Here is a 24,021-nt window from a genome sequence, read left to right on the forward strand (position 1 = left end):
TTAAGACAGAGCACCATAACAACAGAAAAATTTTAATTAAAAAAAAAGTGTACTAATAACGAGATCCAATACCTTGACTACCTACTGGATTCTGCTTCAAGCTAAGATGAAATGACAGGGATCAGATTTATCCTCGAATCTGAAACAAATAAAAAAATATTTTAATATTTTAAATTAAAAAAATGAAGAGACTGGAGATCAGGCAGTGAAGTATAGTATTCCTGAGGTGTGGGAAAGAAAGTGAGCTTAACAATTGTCCTGAAATACTGCCTTATGAGAGTTGCCAGCCTGTGGCAGAAGGAGGAGGAACCCGGGTGGCGTACAGCAGACTCACAGAACTTTTTTTAGCATATAGTTTGATGAATTTATATATATATATATATACACATACATACACACACACATATATATGTATATATGTACATATACACACACATTTGTGTAATCAGCAGCTAGATTCACAAGGGATATTTCCAGCACCTTAGTCAATATAAGAGATAGATATAAGATATATGATATATCATATAATATAATATATGAGGTAAACCCTTGCCTTTTTTTGTGATAAGCACTCTTCAGATTTACTCTCAACAATTTTCACACATAATGCTGTTAATTATATTTAACGCTGTTAAATACATTTACCATGCTGTATATTACATCCCTAGTACTTAGCCTATAATTGGAAGTTGGTACCTTTTGACTGCTTTCGTCCAGTTCCTCATCTGCCCATCACCTGCTTCTGATAACCACAAATCTGATCTCCTTTTCTGTAAGTTTGTTTGTTTGCTTGTTTTTGAAATATAATTGACCTACAACCCTATGTTAGTTCCTGTTACAAAACACAGTGATTCAGTATTTCTGTGCATTTCAAAAATGATCACCATGATAAATCTAGTTCTGATGTCACCATAAGATTTATTACATTTATATTGACTATATTTATATAGTCAATATACATTTATATATATTATTTATATATATATCATTATATATATTTTTATATATTATTATATTATTTATATATATAAATGTATATTAAATATATTATATATATAATATTTATATATTATATTGACTATATTTATATTGACTATATATTGACACTGTACATTTCATACATGTAACTTATTTATTTTGCAACCTCTTAATCTCCTTAACCTACTTCTTTCCTCCACCCACTCCCCTCCTCTCTGGCAACCTCCTGTTTGTTCTCTGTATCTATAGTTCTGTTTCTGTTTTATGTTTGTTCATTTGTTTTGTTTTTTACATTCCACACACAAGTGAAATAATACAATATTTGTCTTCCTCTGACTTATTTCACTCAGCCTAACATCCTCTAGGTCTATTCATGTTGTTGCAAATGGCAAGATCTCATTCTTTCTTATGACTGAGTAAGATTCCAATGTATATCACATCTTTATCCATCCATCTATTGATGGGCACTTAGGTTGCTTCCATATCTTAGCTATTGTAAATAATGCTGCATTGAACAGAGGGCTGCATATATCTTTTCAAATTAATGTTTTTGTTTTCTTTGGATAAATACCCAGGAGTGGAATTGCTGGATCATTTGGTGATTCTATTTTTAATTTTTTGAGGAGCTTCCTTACTTGCATTCCCACTAACAGTGCCCAGGGGTTCCTTTTTCTCCACATACTTGCCAACATTTGTTATTTGTGGTCTTTCTTTAAAAAAAAAAAATGGAAATGCATTTCTTTTATTTATTTATTTTATTTTACTTTTGGCTGTGTTGGGTCTTCGTTTCTGTGCAAGGGCTTTCTCTAGTTGTGGCAAGCGGGGGCCACTCTTCATCACAGTGCGCGGACCTCTCACTATCACGGCATCTTGTTGTGGAGCACAGGCTCAGTAGTTGTGGCTCACGGGCCTAGTTGCTCCGCGGCATGTGGGATCTTCCCAGACCAGGGCTCAAACCCGTGACCCCTGCATTAGCAGGCAGATTCTCAACCACTGTTCCACCAGGGAAGCCCTATTTGTGGTCTTTCTGATAGCCATTCTGACAGGTGTGAGGTGATATCTCATTGTGGTTTTGATTTGCATGTCCCTGATGATTAATGATGTTTAACATCTTTTTATGTGCCTGTTGGCCATCTATATGTCTTCTTTGGAAAAATGTCTTTTTCAAATCCTCTACCTATTTTTCAGTCAGGTTGTTTGTTTTTTTTTGATGTTGAGTTGTGTGAATTCTTTGTATACTTTGGTTATTAACACCTTATTGGATGTATCATTTGCAAATATTTTCTCCCATTTAGTAGGTGGCCTTTTCATTTTGTTCATAGTTTTCTTTACTGTGCAAAAGCTTTTTAGTTTGATGTAGTCCCATTTGTTTATTTCTGCTTTTGTTTCCCTTACAAATGAGGAGACACATCCAAAAATATATGAACTGAGACCAGTGTCAAAGAGCTTGCCTATGTTTTTCTCTAGAAGTTTTATGGTTTCAGGTCTTATATTTATGTCTTTAATCCATTTTGAATTTATTTTTGTGCATAGTGTGAGAAAGTAGACCAGTTTGATTTTTTTGCACATAGCTGTCAAGTTTTCCCAACGCCATTTATTGAAGAGGCTGTATTTTCCCCATGTGTATTCTTGCCTCCTCTGTCATAAATTCATTGTCTGTGTAAGTGTGGGTTCATTTCTGGGCCATCCATTTTTGTGTCTGTTTTAGTGCTAGTACTGTGCTGCTTTGATGATTGTAGCTTTGTAGTATAGTTTGAAATCAAGGAATGTGATGCCTCCAACTTTGTTCTTGTTTGTCAAGATTGTTTTGGCTGTTCGAGTCTTTTATGGTTCCATACAAATTTTAGAATTATTTGTTCTAGTTTTGTGAAAAATACTATGGGTGTTTTGATAGGGATTGCATTTGAATCTGTAGATTGCCTTGAATAGTATGGTCATTTTAACAATAATAATTCTTCCAATCCATGAACATGGTATATCTTTCCATCTGTTTGTGTCATTTTCAATTTCAGGTCTTTTACCTCCTTATTTGTATTTGTTCCTAGGTATTTTATTCTTTTTGATGCAATTGTAAAAGGGACTGTTTTCTTAATTTCTCTTTCTGATAGTTAGTTGTTAATGTATAGAAATGTAATAGATTTCTGTATTTTAATTTTGTGTCCTGCAACTTTACTGAATTCATTGTTGAATTCTATTTTTGGGTGGCATCTTTAGGATTTTCTATGTGTAGCATCATGTTATCTGTAAACAGTGACAGTTTTACATCTTCCTTTCCAATTTGGATTCCTTTCATTTCTTTTTCTTGCCTGACTGTTGTGTCTAGGACATCCAATACTATGTTGAATAAAAGTGGTAAGAGTGGGCATACTCATCTTGTTCCTGATCTTGGAGGAAATGCTTTCAGCTTTTCACCCTTGAGTATGATGTTGGCTGTGGGCTTGTCATATATAGCCTTTATTATGTTGAGGTGTGTTACCTCTATACCAATTTGTTGAGGGTTTTTTATCATACATAGATGTTGAATTTTATCAAAATCTTTTCCTGCATCTATTGAGATGATCATATGTTTTATGTTCTTCAGTTTGTTAATATGGTGTATCACATTGATTTATTTGCAAATATTGATTCATCCTTGCATCCTTGGGATAAATCCCACTTGATCATGGTGTGTAATCCTTTTAATATATTGTATTTTGTTGAGGATATTTGCGTCTATATTCATCAATGATACTAACCTGTAATTTTCTCTCTTTTTTTTGTGATATCTTTGTCTGGTTTTGGTATCAGAGTAATGCATTCCAGTAAGTTCAGAAGCATTCCTTCCTCTGAAGTTTTTGGGAATAGTTTTAGAAAGATAGGTATTAACTATTCTCTAAATGTTTGCTAGAGTTCACCTATGAAGCCATATGTTCCTGAACTTTTGTTTGTTGGGAGTATTTTTTTCACTAATTCGATTTCATTATTGGTAAGTGGTATGTTCATATTTTCATTTTCTTCTTAGTTCACTCTTGAGAGATTGAACATTTCTAGGAATTTGTCCATTTCTTGTAGGCTATTTTATTGGTGTATAGTTGTTTATAATAATCTCTTGTTTTCCTTTGTATTTCTGTGCTGTCAGTTGTAACTTCTCCTTTTTTCTAATTTATTGATTTGGGCCCTCTGTTTTTCTTGATGAATCTGGCTATAGGTTTATTAATTTTGTTTATCTTTTAAAAGAATGAGCTCTTGGTTTCATTGATCTTTTCTTTTGTTTTTGTAGTCTCTATTTTATTTATTTCTGCCCTGATGTTTATGATTTCTTTCCTTCTACTAACTTTGGGTTTTGTTTGTTCTTCTTCTTCTAGTTCCTTTAGTTTTAAGGTTGTTTATTTGAGTTTTTTTTTCTTGTTTCCTAAGATAGGCTTGTATCACCATAAACTTCCCTCTTAGAACTGCTTTTGCTGCATCCCTTAGATTTTGGATTGTTGTGGGTGTTTTTCATTTATCTCTGGTAATTTTTTATTTCTTTAGTGATCCTTGGTTGTTTAGCATACTGTGTAGCCTCCATGTGTTTGTGGTTTTTGCAGGGTTTTTTTTTTCTTGTAGTTGATTTCTAGTCTCAAAGCATTGTGGTTGGAAAAGATGCTTGACATAATTTCAGTATTCTTAAATTCACTGACACTTGCTTTGTGGTCTAGCATGTGATCTGTCCTGGAGAATGTTGCATGTACACTTGAAAAGAATGTATTCTGCTGCTTTTTGAGGGAATGTTCTATGTAATATCTACTAAGTTCATTTGGTCTAATGTGTTATTTAAGGCTAGTGTTTCCTTATTGATTTTCTGACTGGATGGTCTTTCCATTGATGTAAGTGGGGTGTTGAAGTCCCCTACTATTATTGTGTTACTGTCAATTTCTCCCTCTATGTCTGTTAATATTTGTTTTATGTATTTAGGTGATCCTATGTTGGGTACACATATATTTACAATAGTTATATCTTCTTGGATTGATCCCTTGATTACTATGTAATATCCTTCTTTTTCTCTTGTTACGATCTTTGTTTTAAAGTCTATTTTGTCTGATATAAGTATTGCTACCTTGGCTTTATTTGCATTTCCATTTTGATTAATACCTTTTTGCATCTCCTCACTTTCAGTCTGTGGTGTCTTTAGATCTGAAATGAGTCTCTTGTAGGCAGCATATAGATGGGTCTTATTTTCATATCTATTCACCCACTCTGTGTTTTTTGAGTGGAACATTTAGTCCACTTAAACTTAAATTAATTATTGATAGGTACTTACTGCCATTTTATTAATTGTTTGGGGTTCTTTTTTGTTCCTTTCTTCTTCTTTTGATCTCTTCCCTTGTGATTTGATGACTACTTTAGTGTTGTGATTAGATAAAAGTGAGTATATAGTATATATAGTATACTATATATATTTGATTAAGTTGCTGATCTCTTAAGTTCAAATGCATTTTAACAACCCTACGTTTTTACTCCCCCTGCCCATTTTTACTGTTTTTGACATCATATTTATCATCTTTTTGTTTTTTGTATTTATTAACTACTTATTATGGATACACATGAGTTTACAGTTTTGTCTTTATCCTTCCTACTGGCTTTATACATGGTTGATTTACTACTTGTACTATATATATGCCTTTAATGAAGAAACTTTCTCTTTTGTTATTTTCATGTTTCTAGTTGTGGCCTTGTCTTTTCCTCGTAGAGAAGTTTCTTTAACATTTCTTGTAAAGCTGGTTTGATGGTACTGAATTCTTTTCGCTCTTGCTTGTCTCTAAAACTTCTGATCTTTCCATCAAATCTTAATGAAAGCTTTGCCAGGTACAGTATTCTTGGTTGTAGACCTTTCCCTTTCACCTTTTAAAATATATCATGGCACTCACTTTTGGCCTTCAGAGTTTCTGCTGAGGAGTCAGCTTATAGCATTATGGGAGTTCACCTGTTTGTAATTTGTTGCTTTTCCCTTGATGCTTTTAAAATTCTCTTTATCTTTAATTTTTACCATTTTAATTACAAGGTGTCTTGGTGGGTTGCTCTTTGTCTTGATCCTGTTTGAGTCTCTTTGTGCTTCCTGGACGTGGATGTCCTTCCTAGGTTAGGAAAGTTTTCAACTGTTATGTCTTCAAATATATTCTCTGCCTCTTTCTCTCTCTCCTCCTAATGGGACCCCTATAATCCTAATGTTAGTACACTTGATGTCCCAAACTGTCCTTATTTTTTAAATTCTTTTTTTCTGTTCAGCTTCAGTGATTTCCACTACTCTGTCTTCCAACTCATTGACCCATTCCTCTGTATCATCTAACTTTTTGATTCCTTCTAGTGTATTTTTTATACCTATTATTGAATTTTTCATCTCTTTGGTTCTATTTTATTTATGTTTTCTAACTTTTTTAAAAAGCTAATAACTTTTCACTCTGTTCCTCCAATCTTCTTGCTAGTTCTTTAAGCATCTTTATGATGATTGTCTTCAAGTCATTATTGGTGGATTGCTTATCTCCATTATACTTAGTTTTTCTTCTGGAGTTTTATCTTGTTTCTTCACTTGGAACATGTTTCTATGTCACCCTGTATTGTGTGACTTGCTGTTTTTATTTCTGTGTATTTGGTAGGTTGGTTTCATTTCCTGATCTCAGAGAAGTGGCCTTTTGTAGGAGATACCCTTTGTGTCCTAGAAACACATTCACCTCTGGTCACCAGAGATGTATACATTAATGGTGCCCCCTATTTGGGCTGTGTGGGTTCTTCTGTTATGGCGGGCTGCCTACTGTGGGTAGCCTGGTCAGTGTGGCTGGCCCTGTCCATTTCGTTGCCAGGCCCTGCCTTGTGAGGAGGCTTCCAGCCACTGGTGGGTGGGGCCGGGTCATAAGGAGACTGACTGCAGAGCCCCATCGGGTCCTGGGGCTAATGCAAGCTTCCTGGTGGGCAAAGCCAGGTACCAGAGTCTCTGGCTACAGAGCCCTGGGGGTCCTAGAGCTGGTGTCTGCCTGCTGGTGGGTGGGGCCAGATATCCGGGCAGCTAGCTGAGGAGCCCAAGATATCCCAGAGCTGATGTTGGCCTGCTGATGTGTGGGCCATGTCCTAGGTTCTCTGGCTGCAGGGCCTGGGGGTCTTGGAACTACTTTTGTGTTGCTGGTAGGTTGGGCTGTGGCCCAGGGGGTCTCAGGGCTAATGTCAGCTCACTGGTTGGTGGAGCTGAATTCCAGGCTCTCTGGCTTCAGAGCCCAAAGGGTCCCAGAGTTTGTCAGCCCACTGGTGTGCAGGGCTGGTTCCTGGGCCCTCTGGTGGACAGAGCCAGGTTCTGGTTTGGCAGGGCTGGGTCCCTGTGCTAATAAGCTGGAGTGAGGTTTGCAAAATGATGCTTGCCGGAACCAGTGTTCACATGGTAGAACAAACTCCCAGAAGGAGCTGCCACAAGTGTCTGTGTCTCCAGGGTGAATTTCAGTTGCTCCTGTTTCTCTGGGAGGCTCTTCAAGATCAGCAGGTGTGTCTGACTCAGGATCCTTTCAAATTATTCCTTCTACCCTGTCTCCCAGAGCATGTGAGATTTTGTGTGCACACTTTAGAACTGAAGTCTCTATTTACTACGGCCCTCTGGGACTCTTAAAATTAAGCCCTGTTGGCCTTCAAAACCAAACATTCTGAGGTCTTTCTTCCCAGGACCCCCTTGGTTGAGGAGCCCTGTGTGGGGCTTAGACCCCTTGCTCCTTGGGGAGAACCTCTGCAATTGTAATTATTCTTTTCCATGTGTGTTGCCAACCTGAGAGTATGCAGCTCCACCCCTCCTTCCCGTCTCAATGTTGTTCCTTCTTCCTGTCTTTAGTTGTAGAAGATCTTTTCTGCTAGTCTTCTAGCCTTTCTCATCAATAGTAACTGTGTAGATTGTTGTAATTTTGGTGTGCCCATGGGAGGAGGTGAGCTCAGGGTCTTCCTACCCCATCATCTTGGCCACTCCTCCCAGACCCACAGAGTTAAGGAGATAAGATGAGAGTCTTGGGAAACCAAGGCAGCTAGAGTTTGCAGGACAGAGTACTGGACAAGAAAAAACTAAAAAAGAACTCTGGAGATATGCAGAGGTCTTGGGGAAAAGCATTTGAAAAAATAATGATTTACAAATGTTCAAATTTGTTGAAAGTGTAAACCTACAGATTCAAGAAGTTGAAAGAACTGCAATGAATCACAAACAGAAGAAACTATACCATGGCACATCATGATCAAATTGCTTAAAACCAGTGATAAAGAGAAAATAATAAAAGCAACAAAAATTACAAAAAACAAATAATTCCATACAGCAGATTTCTTGTCAGAAATCATGTAAGTGAGGAGATAGTAGAAACCATGCTTAAGTACTGAAGGAGAAAAAAACCTGTTAACCAAAATATCTTTCAAAGTAAAGATGTTTTCACATATACTAAAGCTAAAATTATCACCAGATAATTTTCACAGATGTGACAAATAAAAATCAAATAACGAGATGATAGATTTAAACTTTAGCCCACAAAATCACATTAAATGCAAGTGGTCTTAAATATGCTGTTTAAATGGAGATTTTTCAAAATGAAAAAAAAGCAGGGCACAGCTATATGCTGCCTGCAAGAAGCATACTTCAAATATAAAGCCACATATATTTAAGTTAAAAGTAAAAAGATGGAAAAAAATTGGATTGACTATATTAGCATCAAAGTAGATTTCAGAGCAAAGAATAATATGAGAGAAAGAAGTTTATTCCATAATAATAAAAGGGTCAGTTTATTGAGTGGATATAGTAATTCTAAATATTCACGTACTTAATAACAGAGCTTCCAAATATACCGTGTAAAACTGATAGAATTACAAGGAAAAATTGAAAAATTCACAACTATAGTTGGTAATTTAAAGACCTGTCTTTAATAACTGAAAGAAAAAGACCCAGAAAATCAGTAAAAATATAGAATATCTTTTAAATATTATCATCTGGGCTTCCCTGGTGGTGCAGTAGTTGAGAGTCTGCCTGACGATGCAGGGGACGCGGGTTCGTGCCCCACTCCGGGAAGATCCCACATGCCGCTGAGCGGCTGGGCCCATGAGCCATGGCCACTGGGCCTGTGCGTCCGGAGCCTGTGCTCCGCAGCGGGAGAGGCCTGCGTACCGCAAAAAAAAACAAAAAAAAAACAAAAAAAAACCAACCCATGCATAGCTCCAAAAAAAAAAAAAAATGTTATCATCCAACTTGACCTAATTGAGATTTATAGAACACTTCACCCAGCAACAGTAGAATATACATTTTTATCAAGTGCACGTGGAATATAGGCTAGTAAATTTAAAATGATTAAAGTCATACAGAACATATCCTGTGACCACAATGGAATTAAATTAGAAATCAACAACAGAAAGATTAATGGAACATCCTCAAATATTTGGAAACTAAATAGCTTACTTTAAAATAATTCATAGGTCAAAAAAGAAATCAGTATGAAAATTTCAGAGTATTTTGAACTGAATGAAAATGAAAACATAATATAACAAAATTTGAGGGATTCTGTTAAAGCAGTATTAAGAGGAAATTTAAAGAACTGAATGCCCATATTTTAAAATATATGATTGCAAGAAAGAAAAACAATTTTTAAACTCAAAATAAATTATAAATAAATGATAAAGAGGAGAACAGAAATTACTGAAATAGAAAGCAGGAAAGCAATACAGAAAATCAGTGAAACCAAGTTCCAGTTCTTTAAGAAGATCAATAGAAGTATCAACCTTTAGCCAGAATGATTGGGGAAGAAAAGAAAGTAGATCCAAATTACCAATATGAGGAAAGAGAGAAATGACATCACTACAGGAAAGATCTTAAAAAGATAATAAGGAAATATCATACATGACTTTACATCAATAGATTTGCCAATTGTGAAATGGACAAATTTTTAAAAGACACAAATTACCAAAATTCATTCTAGAAGAAATAGATTACCTGAATATCTCTATGTCTATTAAAGAAGTTCAATTTATATTTAAAAATCTTCCCACTAAGAAAATTATAGTCCAGAGGTGGTTTTACTGGTAAATTTTCTCAAACATTTAAGGAAGAAAAAATACCAATTCTACACAAATTCTTTAAGAAAATTTAAAAGGAGGAAATGATTCCCAACTTACTCTCTGAAGCCAATGTTATCCTGATACCAAAATGAAACAAAGATATTACAAGAAAAGAAAACTATTAACCAATGTTCCTTATGAACATTGATGCAGACATTCTTAATACAATTTTAGCAAATCAAAAGGATAATACATCACAGTAAAGTGATAACTATCCCAGTAATGCAAGGTTGGTCTAATATTCAAGTCTCAATCAATGTAATTTATCATTAACGAAGAATAATATTTTTCAGTGTCTCAATAGAGAAATAATTTTGTCAAAATTCAATATCCATTTATGATGAAAACTCCCAACAAAGGAGGAATAGAGGGGGGAACTTTCTCAACCTGATAAGGGCATCTACAGAAAAAAAAACATAGCTAACCTCATACTTGTTTTAATTTGTTGGGGCTTCCATTACAAAATCACAGACCAGAGCAGAAATTTATTATCTCACAATTCTGGAGTCTGAAGTCTGAGATCAAGGTATTGGCAAGGTTGATTTCATTTTGACCCCTCTTTTCTTGCTTTTTAGATGTTCATCTGTCTCCTTTGTCTTCATATGATTTTTTCCTCTGTATGTCTAGATTGCTGTATCCAAAATTTTCACTTCTTATAAGGACACCATTCATATTAGGTTAGGTCCCACCCTTAAGACCTCATTTTAACTTAATTACCTCTTTAATGACATCATATTTGAATCTAATTACATTCTGAGATACTGGACTTTGGTACTTTGACATATGCATTTTGGGAGGACACAGTTCAGCTCATAAAAATACTTAATGGTGAAAAACCAAATGTTTAGCCTTAAGATGAGAAGTAAAACAAGGATGTTCATTTTCACCACCTTTGTGTGTATATATACACTATATCTGTATTTGTATCTATCTCCCTGTCTATCTATCTATTCGTCTGTCTATATCCAGTGAGTATAGTAAGGCAAGAAAGAGAACTTAAAGCCGTTCTGATTTTAAAAAATAAGTAAAATTTCCTTTATTCAGAGATCTTTTATGTAGAAAATATAATGTTTTCTACAGAACTATTCAAACTAGTTAAGTGTGTTCTCTAAGTTTGCAGAATATATATACAAAATCAATATGCAATCAATACTTACAATCAATACAATATATAAAATCAATATACAAAATTAATTAATATGTATAGTCAATACTAGCAATGAACAATCAGAAATTAAAGCTTAATGAAATACCATTTATAATAACAGCAAAATATAAAATACTTAGGGATGAATATTTTTTAAAATATATGAAGGACGTGTGCATGAAAAATTATAGAACACTTCTGAGAGAAATTAGAAAAGACCTAAATAAATGGAAACATAAAATGTTCATGAGGCTCAAGAGTCAATATTGTTAACATGTCAATTCTCCCCAGGTTGAGATTCAACACAGTCCCGATCAGAACCCCAGCAGGACTTTCTTGTAGCAATTGAATACCTGGTTCTAAAATTCATATAGAATGCAAATGACTTGTAATAACCCAAACAACTTTGAAAAAGAAGAAGAAACTAGAGTCTAGCACTACCTGTTTTCAAGAATTACAGCTACAGTAATCAATATGATGTAATATTTTGTAAACATAGACAAACTGATGAATGGAAAAGATTAGAGAGTTTAGAAATAGGTCCCCATGTATATAAGGAAATATGCAAAGATAATTCAGTAGAGAAAGGGTAGTGTTTCAAAAAAATTACACTGAAAACAGTGGTTATCCACCTGCAGAACAAAAAGCTTTGGACCATACTTTGCGATGAATTCAGAATACCTCAAAATTAATCAAAGACCTAATTTTAAAACCGAAAACTGTAAAACTTCTAGGAAACATATGAGAAAACCTTTGTGAATTTGAATTAGGCAAAATTTCCTTAGATATGATACCAAAAGTATAATCTATAAAAGGTCAAAAATGTATGACACAATTCATAATTGGGTTTCATCCATGTTAAAAAGTTGTTTTTCAAAAGACAGTGTAGAGAATGAGAACACAAGTCACAGACTTGTGTTTTCAAACAAGTATCTGATGAAAGACTTCTATCATGAATATAGAAAGAACTCATAAAACTCAATCACAGAAAAACAAACCAACTTTAAAAGTGGGCAAAAGAGTTAAGTGAGAATTTCTTCAAAGAAGAGATATGGATTGTAAATAAACACATGAAAAAATGATCAACATCATTGCTAATTAGGAAAATGCAAATTAAAACCACACTGAGGAACTTCTGTGTACCTATTAGGCTAAAAATTTAAAAGCTAACCATTACAAGTTTTAGTGAGAATGTGGAATAACTGGATACATACATTTCTTATGGGAATGTAAAATATTACAAACACTTTGGGAAAATAATTGATCAGTTTCTTAAAATATTAAATACATACTTACCATATGATCCAGCCATTCCTCTCCTAGGTATTTACTCAAGATAAATGAAAGCATATGTCCATACAAATACTTGTACGTTCATAGCAGCTTTCTTTGTAAAAGCCCCAAACTGGAAACAACCCAAATAACACATCAACAGGTGAAAGGATATGTAATTAGAACACTATTCAACAATAAAAAGAGAATGAACCATTGATACATTATTTTGGATGAATTTCAAAATAATTATGCTAAATAAAATAAACGGGAAAAAAGTACCTATGATTCCATTTGCATGCAATTCTAGTAAATGAAGCTAATGTGTAGTGACAGAAAACAGGTTGTCTGGGGAAGTGAGGAGTGGTGGTAGTGCGGAGGGGTGCTGCAAAGGTCATGATGAAGCTTGGGGATGATGTATACGTTAATTATCTTGCTTGTGAGGATGGTTTCACGGGAGTATCTATGTGTCAAAATCATACACTTCAAGTATGTGCCATTATGTATTGTCTGTCAATCATACTTCAATAAAGGTATTTAAAATAACACTATGCTCAAAATCATGATAGGGTCTGTACAGGATACTGAATACTTGCTATGTTTTCCTTCTTAAAAAAATGTAGTTCAAAATAATAATACTAGAGAATACGATTGAATTGTTGCCTTTAAGGAGTTGACAGTTTTCCAAGAGGTTAAGGCTGATTTTTACATAAGAATTGGGAGAACTGGATAGGAAAAATCAATCCTTATGTTAATAAAATCCTGTTTTAAAAATTCAAAGGAAGGAAGGGTTATTTATGGTTGAAAGCAATAGCCATATATTCATGACAGAGTTGACATTTCAACCACACATTGAAAAATGGACTTTCAACAGAGGAAGATAAGAAACAATTCTAGCAACACGGAAGACAAAGAACAAAGGCAGAGCATTGAGAGATGGTGGAACATGTTTTAGGGAATGGCGGTCAATGCAGTTAGAGTAGCAGGTTTGGAGTATGCAGGGTCCTGTGGAAGGTAAGCTTAGGAAGAGAAGGTGGGGCAGATGGGACTTGTAGACAAAGCCACTGCAATTCTGTTTCTTTGAATATTTCTTTGACTTCCACAAGCAGAACTACTCAGTCTTGACTTTGCATTCCCCTGATATTTTACCCCATATTCTATTACAACACCTGTTATATTTTATTGCATCATGCATGTGTCTGGCTTCACCCATATGCACTCTCCTGAAAGGACAACATTTGGCCCGTTATAAATACTCGACAACACGTGCTGTTAACACTAAAAAATAGGAAAGTCTAGGAGTCTTTCCTGATCAGAGTAGGCAGGTGGAATTTGAACTGCTCCTGTAAAAACTGAGTAGGTTTTAGGTAAGATGGAGAGTAGAGAGAAGGGCATTTCATAGAGAGAGGAGTGAGAATGTCCATAGTAAAGTGTGGGGGAGGAGTGGGGAGTGTATATTAAGGAGTACTGAGAATTGAGGTTTATAGGAAAACCAGTTTTTATTATTTGTTATTATTTAGCCCAAGTAAGAAGAGACAGGTGCTATATATTTTTTTATGTTTTTACATCTTTATTACAGTTTTGTCCAGCAGTAAGTAGTATATAATGTTGTCTCTTGTGTCTAAAATTTTGCAAATAGATCTTTGCTGGAGCATAACTGCTTCACAATACTGTGTTAGCTTCTGATGTACACCAAAGTGAATCAGCCATATGCATACATATGTCCCCATATCCCCTCCCTCTTGAGGCTCCCTCCCATCCTCCCTATCCCACCCCCCTAGGTCATCGCAAAGCATGGAGCTGATCTCCCTGTGCTATGCTGCTGCTTCCCACTAGCTAACTGTTTTATGTTTGGTAGTGTAGATGTGTTGATGCTACTCTAATTTCGCCCCAACTTCCCCCTCCCATCCCGTGTCCTCAGGTTCATTCTCTATGTCTACATCTTTATTCCTGCCCTGCAACTAGGTTCATCACTACCTTTTTTTTTTAAGTCCAATGTATGCGTTAGCATACAGTATTTGTTTTTCTCTTTCTGACTTCACTCTGTATGACAGACTGTAGGTCCATCCACCTCACTACAAGTAACTCAATTTCGTTTCTTTTTATGGCTGAGTAATATTCCATTGTATATATGTGCCACGTCTTCTTTATCCATTCATCTACCAATGGACATTTAGGTTGGTTCCATGTTCTGGCTATTGTAAATAGTGCTGCAATGAATATTGTGCTACATGTCTCTTTTTGAATTATGGTTTTCTCAAGATATATACCCAGTAATGGGATTGCTGGGTCACACGGTAGTTCTATTTTTTCGTTTTTTAAGGAACCTACATACTGTTTTCCATTGTGGCTGTATCAATTTACATTCCCACCAACAGTGCAGGAGGGTTCCCTTTTCACCACACCCTTTCCAGCATTTATCGTTTCTAGCTTTTTTGATAATGGCCATTCTGATCAGCATGAGGTGATACCTCATTGTAGTTTTGATTTGCATTTCTCTAATAATTAGTGATGTTGAGCATCTTTTCATGTGCCTCTTGGCCATCTGTATGTCTTCCTTGGTGAAATGTCTCTTTAGGCCTTCTGCCCATTTTTTTTTTTTTTTTTTTTTTTTTTTTGTGGTATGCGGGCCTCTCACTGTTGTGGCCTCTCCCGTTGCGGAACACAGGCTCCGGACGCACAGGCCCAGTGGCCATGGCTCACAGGCCGAGCCGCTCCGTAGCATGTGGGATATTCCTGGACCGGGGCTCGATCCCGTGTGCCCTGCATCCGCAGGCGGACTCTCAACCACTGCACCACCAGGGAAGCCCTCTGCCCATTTTTTAATTGGATTGTTTGTCTTTTTGATATTGAGCTCCATGAACTGTTTGTATATTTTGGAGGTTAATCCTTTGTTGTTTCATTTGCAAATATTTTCTCCCATTCTGAGGCTTATCTTTTTGTCTTGTTTATGGTTTCATTTGCTGTGCAAAAGCTTTTAAGTTTAATTAAGTTCCATTTGTTTATTTTTGTTTTTATTTCCCTTTCTCTAGGAGGTGGGTCAAAAAAGATCTTGCTGTGGTTTATGTCAAAGAGTGTTTTTCGTATGTTTTCCTCTAAGAGTTTTATAGTGTCTGGTCTTACACTTAGGTCTTGAATCCATTTTGAGTTTATTTTTGTGTATGGTGTTTGGTAGTGTTCTAATTTCATTCTTTTACATGTAGCTGTCCATTTTTCCCACCACCACTTATTGAACAGGCTGTCTTTTCTCCATTGTATGTCCTTGCCTCCTTTGTCATAAATTAGGTGACCATATGTGTGTGGGTTTATCTCTGGGCATTCTGCCCTGTACCATTGATCTATATTTCTGTTTTTGTGCCAAACCATACTGTTTTGATTACTGTAGCTTTGTGGTATAGTTTGAAGTCAGGGAGCCTGATTCCTCCAACTCCATTTTTCCTTCTCAAGATCTTGTTGGCTATTCAGGGTCTTTTGTGTTTCAATACGAATTGTAAAAATTTTTGTTCTAATTCTGTGGCGAATACCATTGGTAGTTTGATAGGGATTGCATTGAATATGTAGATTGCTTTGGGTAGTATCGTCATTTTTCCAATATTAATTCTTCCCATCCAAGAACATGGTATATTTCTCCATCTGTTTATGTCATCTTTGATTTCTTTCATCAGTGTTTTATAGTTTTCTGAGTACAAGTCTTTCACCTCCTTAGGCAGGTTTATTCCTAGGTATTTTATTCTTTTTGTTGCAATGGTAAATGGAATTGTTTCCTTAATTTCTCTTTCTGATCTTTTGTTGTTGGTGTATGGGAATGCCTGAGATTTCTGTGCATTAATTTTGTATCCTGCAACCTTACCAAATTCATTGATTAGTTCTAGTAATTTTCTAGTGTCACCTTTAGGATTTTCTATGTATAGTATCATGTCATCAGCAAACAGTGACAGTTTTACTTCTTCTTTTCCAATTTGTATCCCTTTTATTTCTTTTTCTTCTCTGATTGCCATGGCCAGGACTTCCAAAACTATGTTGAATAGGAGTGGTGAGAGTGGACATCCTTGTCTCGTTCCTGATCTTAGTGGAAGTGCTTTCAGTTTTTCACCATTGAGTATGATGCTTGCTCGGGTTTGTCATATATGGTCTTTATTATGTTGAGGTAGGTTCCCTCTGCTCATTTTCTGGAGAGTTTTTATCATAAATGGTGTTGAATTTTGTCAAAAGCTTTTTCTGCATCTGTTGAGATGATCATATGGTTTTTTTTTCCTTAATTTGTTAATGTGGTGTATCACATTGATTGATTTGCGTATATTGAAGAATCCTTGCATCCCTGGGATAAATCCCACTTGATCATGGTGTATGATCCTTTTAATGTGTTGTTGGATTCTGTTTGCTAGTATTTTTTTTCAGGATCTTTGCATCTATGTTCATCAGTAATATTGGTCTATAATTTTCTTTTTTTGTGACATCGTTTTCTGGTTTTGGTATCAGGGTGATGGTGGCTTCCTAGAATGAATTTGGGAGTGTTTCTCCCTCTGCAGTTGTTTGGAAGCATTTGAGAAGGGTCAGTGTTAGCTCTTCTCTAAATGTTTGATAGAAGTCGCCTGTAAAACCATCTGGTTCTGGACCTTTGTTTGTTGGAAGATTTTTAAATAAGATTTCAATTTCATTACTTGTGATAGGTCTGTTAATATTTTCTAAGTCTTCCTGGTTCAGTCTCGGAAAATTGTACCTTTCCAAGAATTTGTCCATTTCTTCATGGTTGTCCATTTCATTGGCATATAGTTGTTTGTAGTAGTTTCTTATAATCCTTTGTATTTCTGTGGTGTCAGTTGTGATTTCTCCATTTTAATTTCTAATTTTATTGATTTGAGCCCTCTCCCCCTTTTTCTTGATGAGTCTGGCTAAAGCTTTATCAATTTTCTTTATGTTCTCAAAGAAACAGCTTTTAGTTTTATTTATCTTTGCTATTGTTTTCTGTTTCTGTTTCATTTATTTCTGCTCTGATCTTTATGATTTCTTTCCTTCTCCTGACTTTAGGTTTTCTTTGTTCTTCTTTCTCTACTTGTTTTAAGTGTAGGGTTGCATTGGTTATTTGAGGTTTTTCTTGTTTCTTGTTGTGAGATTGAATTGCTATAAACTTCCCTCAGAACTGCTTTTACTGCATCCTATAGGTTTTGAGTCGTCCTGTTTTCATTGTCATTTGTTTCTACATATTTTTTAATTTCTTCTTTGATTTCTTCAGTGATCTCTTGGTTATTTAGTAGTGCACTGTTTAGCCTCCATGTATTTGTATTTTATACAGTTTTTTTCCTGCAATTGATTTCCAATCTCATAGTGTTGTGGTCAAAAAAGATACTTGATACAATTTCAGTTTTCTTAAATTTTCCAAGGCTTGATTTGTGAACCAAGATGTGATCTATCCTGGAGAATGTTCCATGTACACTTGAGAAGAAAGTGTATTCTGCCACTTTCAGGTAGAATGTCCTGTAAATATCAATTAAGTCTATCTGATCTATTGTGTCATTTAAAGCTTGTGTTTCCGTATTTATTTTCTGTTTGGATGATCTATTCATTGGTGTAAGTGGGGTGTTAAAGTCCCCTACTATTACTGTATTACTGTCAATTTCTCCTTTCGTGGTTGTTAGCATTTGCCTTATGTATTGAGGTGCTCCTATGTTGGGTGCATAAACATTTATAATTGTTATATCTTCTTCTTGGATTGATCCCTTGATCATTCTGTAGTGTCCTTCCTTGTCTCTTGTAACATTCTTTATTTTAAAGTCTATTTTTATCTGATATGCATATTGCTACTCCAGATTTTTTTGATTTCCATTTGCATGGGATATTACTTTCCATTCCCTCACTTTCAGTCTGTATATGTCCCTAGGTCTGAAGTGGGTCTCTTGTAGACAGCATATATATGGGTGTTGTTTTTGTATGCATTCAGCCAGTCTATGTCTTTTGGTTGGGGCATTTAATCCATTTACATTCAAGGTTATTGTCAATATCTGTGTTCCTATTACCATTTTCTTAATTGTTTGGGGTTTGTTTTTGTGGGTCTTTTTCTTCTCTTGTGTTTCCTGCCTAGGGAATTTTATTTGGAATTTGTTGTAAAGCTCGTTTGGTGGTGCTGAATTCTCTTAGCTTTTGCTTGTCTGAAAAGCTTTCGATTTCTCCATTGAATCTGAATGAGATCCTTGCTGGGTAGAGTAATCTTGGTTGTAGGTTTTTCTTTTTCATCACTTTAAGTATATCCTGCCTCTCACTTCTGGCCTGCAGAGTTTCTGCTGAAAAATCAGCTGATAACCTTATGGGGATTCCTTGGTATTTTATTTTTTGTTTTTTCCTTGCTGCTTTTAATATATTTTCCTTGAATTTAATTTTTGTTGGTTTGATTAATATGTGTCTTGGTGTGTTTTTCCTAGGGTTTATCCTGTATGGGACTCTCTGTGCTTCTTGGACTTGGGTGACTATTTCCTTTCCCATGTTAGGGACGTTTTCAACTATAATCTCTTCAAATTTTTTGTCAGACCCCTTCTTTTTCTCTTCTTCTTCTGGAACCCCTGTAATTTGAATGTTGGTGCATTTAGTGTTGTCCCAGAGGTCTCTTAAGATTGTCTTCAATTCTTTTCATTCTTTTCTCTTTATTCTGCTCCTCAGCAGTTATTTCCACCATTTTGTCTTCCAACTCACTTATTCGTTCTTCTGCCTGAGTTATTCTGTTATTGATTCCTTCTAGTGTATTTTTCATTTCAGTTATTGTGTTGTTCATCTCTGTTTGTTTGTTCTTTAGTTCTTCTAGATCGTTGTTAAACGTTTCTTGTATTTTCTCAATTCGTGCCTCCATCTATTTCCGAGATTCTGGATCATTTTTATTGCCATTACTCTGAATTCTTTTTCAGGTAGATTGCCTATTTCATCTTCAGTTATTTGTTCTTGTAGGTTTTTAACTTGCTCCTTCATCTGTGACATAATTTTTTGTCATGTCTTTTTTTTTTTTTTTTATGAGTGTGATTGTGTTCCTGTCTTACTGGTTGTGTGGGCTGAGGCTTCCAACACTGGAGTTTGTAGGCTGTTGGGTAGAGCTTGGTCTTTGTGCTGAGATGAGGACCTCCATGAGACCTCCCTCCAATGAATATTCCCTGGGGTCTGAGGTTCTCTGTTAGTCCAGTGGTTCAGACTCGGAGCTACCACCCCGCCTGACCCCTGGCTCGTGAACCAAGATCCCACAAGCCACGTGGGGTGGCAAAAAAAAAAAAAAAAAGAACAATAATAAAGTTTAAAAAATATATTAGACTAGGAAACTAACAGGTATGTTGGAAAGAATATAAAAGTAAAACTATAGATGATTCAACAACTGGAAGATATAACAGTATCACAATAGTAAAAAAGAGGAGGAGGGAAAAGAAAAAAATATGGGGGGGGGGCCTTGGCTGTGGAGGGTGGGGCCTAAGCAAGGGCGAGGTTTCGGCCTGGGCAGGGCCTATGCTTCAGACCCACAGGGCTGGAAGAGGCCCTGGGGGCTGTGAGGGGTGGGGCTTAGGCTCAATGGAACAGAAGGGGCCCAGGCATGCCCTTCACCCCTGGTCTCAGAGAGTGGGGGACTTCACCTGGGAGCCCAGCAGGCTTCCTGGGCTCAAGTGGGTGGGGCAAATGCTCTCCTCTCTGTTCCTGACCCTCCAGTCCAGAGGGCCCCTTCCACCTGCCTTTCCTGTTTTCCCCTTGGCCTCCTTCCTGTGCCCCCAGGACCAATGCGGCCGGGAGCAGTGGGAGGTCTTGGAGGACAGAGGACTGACCTGGGAGCTCAGTAGGCTCCCTGGGCCCAAGTGGATGGGGGAAACGCCCTTTGCTCCTCTCCCACTCCTCCAGGAGGGCCCCTCCTGCCTGCCTCTCCTGATCTCTCCAGTCTCCCTCTTATGCCCCCAAGACCCACATGGCCTGCACAGGACTTTGGAGGGGGTGTACCAACCTGGGAATTCAGCAGGCTCCCTGGGCCTAAGTGGGCAGGGTGATTGCCCTCCACTCCTCTCCCTCTTCTCCTGGATGGCTCCACGTGCCTGCCTCTCCTGATCTCCCCGGCCTCAGGGATGCTGATCCTGTCTGGCCTCCACTTCTTCTTCCCCACTCAGTCCCCCCACATCCTACTGGTTCACTTGGGGGTTCCTCCCGTCTCCTTGGGTGTCAGGGTACCCCACCAGCGGCCGGCTCACACCCTAGTTGTGGGGAGATGCTAACCCTGCATCTTCCCACACCGCTGTCTTGACTCCGCCCCCTATATATTTTAAATGAAAAAAAATTAGGTATTTCCTCCCTTGGTTGTTATAGTAGAGCTCTAATCAACCAGAAGAAGAAAGAATTTTATGAGTTGTTAACAAAATATATCAGATACGCTCTTCTGGAAATATATATATATATTTTTTAGTTAAGATGTACATATGTTATATCAATATAGAATTAAGAGTAGTATTATATTTGCCATGGGCATTATGTTCTATTGCCATTGTGAAACTGTGGTGGCCCATGGGTTAAAAAAGATTGAGAAACAATGAACTAGAATTTCGGCACTTTGAGACGACTCAAGCTGGATGTAGCTTGGTGGGCAGCAGTGTGATGTTCTAGAAAGAACGCTGGCCTCTCAAATCAGAACACCAGGATTTGAATCCCACTTTAAAACGTGTTTAGTGACCCTTAAACAAGTTAGTTCCCCTATCAGATCTTCTTTCATCTTTACTTAAATTGGGATAAAACAATAATGACCTCACATCATTAATATGTGGCGCGTCTGCACACACACACGGACAACAAAAAGAAACGAGAAAACATGTAGCACCTTGCTGGTACGTGGTACACAGTTTTCCGCCATCACATTCTTCATCTTGCATAGGTGGCATAATGCTCTGTAGATAGGTATGCCAACACTTGCTTACTGAATGAATCAACACATGAATAACTGAGAATCATTGAAAAATTTCTCATTTTCTGTTATGGTGTTCAACTTAGTGTATCCAGAGAACTGACTGAAAATAACCTTTTTCCTGATCATCTCTATATGTTTGAGTAAAAATGCAATGGTAAAACTTCCTCTCTTCCTCAGTTATGTAACTTAAGAATATGTGAACAAAATATGCTAGGAGATCTTATTTTATTTTACTTTAACCATTTAATTTATATTTTAATTCAATTTAATTTTAGATAGGCCCCATGACACATAATATTTGTGGAATTTAGGAAGTTTAAATGTATGACCTATAATATATTTACAATTCAGAAGTTTGAAGCTAAAATCTAGGGAAATCTAAGCGTGTTTTTAAAATAAGCTCTAATAATTCAAAAGCTATTTGTGATACATTCTGGAAAGGCAAATCTTTATTTTTTCCAGGGAGCTAATTTGTATCAGATTGTTAGGATATAATGAGACATACATTTCTAGTGTCTGCTTTTTTTATTAATTGTGTGTTACAAATACTCCAAATCTAGAGTTAAAATAAACAAAAAGTTGAGTCAGGAATACTTCTCATTTGAAAAATAATCCTGGAATTTTGGAGTAGAAAGAGACTTTAGTTTATTTTTTCCAACTTCCTCCTCCTACTGAGGAGGGAATTAGACCCAGAAGGGTAAACTGACTTGTTTAGAGTCCATAGGTTGAAAAAGAAAAAAAAGAAAAAAGAAAAGGTAAAAGGTTTCTTTTTCTTTTATACTTGGTACAGGAAGTACTCAATAAATAATTCCCAAGAGGGAAGTCAACATGGCATGAGATACATATTATTGTGACTTTATTAATTAGCATTTTGGTTCTTCTGTAATTGACTAAGGAGACTGGTTAAGGTAACTTTTTCCCCCATGAAATAGAGATGCTGGGAGCATGTAAGTTCTTATCCCAGATCCTGACATTTGCCACAATGATGCCATCTGGGGATGATTTAACATACACACCTTTGAAATAAAAGGTTTGGGGAGGGGCATATTTCATTTGAAAATATAAACAATATTCTGATTTGATTTTGAGCACAGTATTCATATTTTAAAATCCAAGAAACATTAAGGACATTTGCATTTCCTTTTTAGAAGTTGAGACATTTTGAGACATAAGTCAGCTATTTTCTCCTTACGGCACCCCTCTGTTGTTTTGGAATCAATCATTCTTTCTTTCAACAATTATTTATTGAACATTTCAGGCATATTCCAGGCATAGTGGTAGCTTATTAAAATATTAAGTTAAAAAGACTTGGTCGCTGTCTGAAAGAGGAAGGGAATTTATTCCTTGAGAGGTTACAGTACACTGTTATTGCTCCAAATTTTCCCTTGCCATCTATACTTTCCATTATAAAATTGGACATAGTAGTCATATAGTAGTGAAAATGATAGAAATCACAGGAGTGTTTCAATGCATTTATTTATCCATTTATTCAACAAGTATTTATTGAGTACCTCCAATAGAGACTTTGAGAGTACCTGCTGTGTTCCAGACACTGGGCTGTGTGAATGTGGGGTATACCAGTGAGTAAAACATTCAGTGATCCTGCCTTCATAGGGATTACATTCTAGTGGGTGACACTAACAATGACCAAGAAACATAAGAAATAAACAAATACAGAGCATGTTAGAAAGTGACAAGCACTGTTTAAAAAACCAGAAAGGTAGAGTAGGGAGATCACATATGTAGGAAGGAGAGAAGAAAAGAGGGTGTAATTTTAAATAGTGTGGTCAAGAAAGGTCCCGTTGTGAAGGTTACTTTTGAAGAAAGACTTGAGGGTAGTCGAAATAAAAATCCAAGAATTCGGGTAACTGTAGGGTTTGAAATTTTACATTTAAGTCTATTTTGTTATATGTGTACTTCCTGACCAGAGGATGCAGATGATGGTAGACTCAGAGCTTTTTTCTTCTCTTTCTTTTCTCTCCTATTACCTTTGACTTACACAAGGATGGTATTTCCACTCTATTTTCTCTTTTGTACTTAACTAAAATAAATGTATTTCATATGATTTTTGTCCATCTGTAAGAACAAGGTTTACTTTGAGAATTTCCTCTTGACAGTCCGATGCAGTGTGTAGCATAATTTCATATAATTCATTGTTTCTTATAAACATAAAAATCCGTGAATGGTCATTTTTAGAGTGACTTAGTCATCTCATTTTGGGCAACAAATCAAATTCTTTTCCCTTTGAGTCATTGAATCATTGATTCAGATAAGAAAATGGTTTCTTTTCTTAATATTCTTAATTGATTTTAACATGATTTAAAAATAAAAGTATTTGTTTCTTACAGATTGTATTTCTGGCATCTGCATATGCAAGTCCCCAACTCACGGAGGAGAGCTGTTCAGCCGTGGCTGCTGTCATACATTACCTGTATCTTTGCCAGTTTAGCTGGATGCTCATCCAGGTTGGTACCTCATTTCCTCCCTCTGTTCCCTTCAGCTTTCCAATGTGTCTGTATGGAGTGGCCTTTATATCTGATATTATTTATACTGAAATGGAAGTAATTCCATATATCCATCACTGCATTCCCAGGAGAACAGTGCAATTAGAAAAACCTTATAAGCTGTACAACATTAGAAAGTG

General features: G+C 36.2%; 1 protein-coding gene across 1 annotated transcript in view; it reads left to right on the forward strand.

Moving 5' to 3' along the window:
• ADGRV1 (adhesion G protein-coupled receptor V1) overlaps positions 1-24,021 on the forward strand; it is a 558,169-nt gene that overhangs the window by 359,041 nt on the left and 175,107 nt on the right. Inside the window, exon 84 of the mRNA XM_067031321.1 lies at positions 23,726-23,842. Coding sequence (XP_066887422.1) covers positions 23,726-23,842 — 117 coding nt within the window. The remainder of the gene's footprint in view (positions 1-23,725; positions 23,843-24,021) is intronic.

This window comes from Kogia breviceps, chromosome 4, assembly GCF_026419965.1.
Source record: "Kogia breviceps isolate mKogBre1 chromosome 4, mKogBre1 haplotype 1, whole genome shotgun sequence".
In the NCBI taxonomy this organism is placed as follows: Eukaryota; Metazoa; Chordata; class Mammalia; order Artiodactyla; family Physeteridae; genus Kogia; species Kogia breviceps.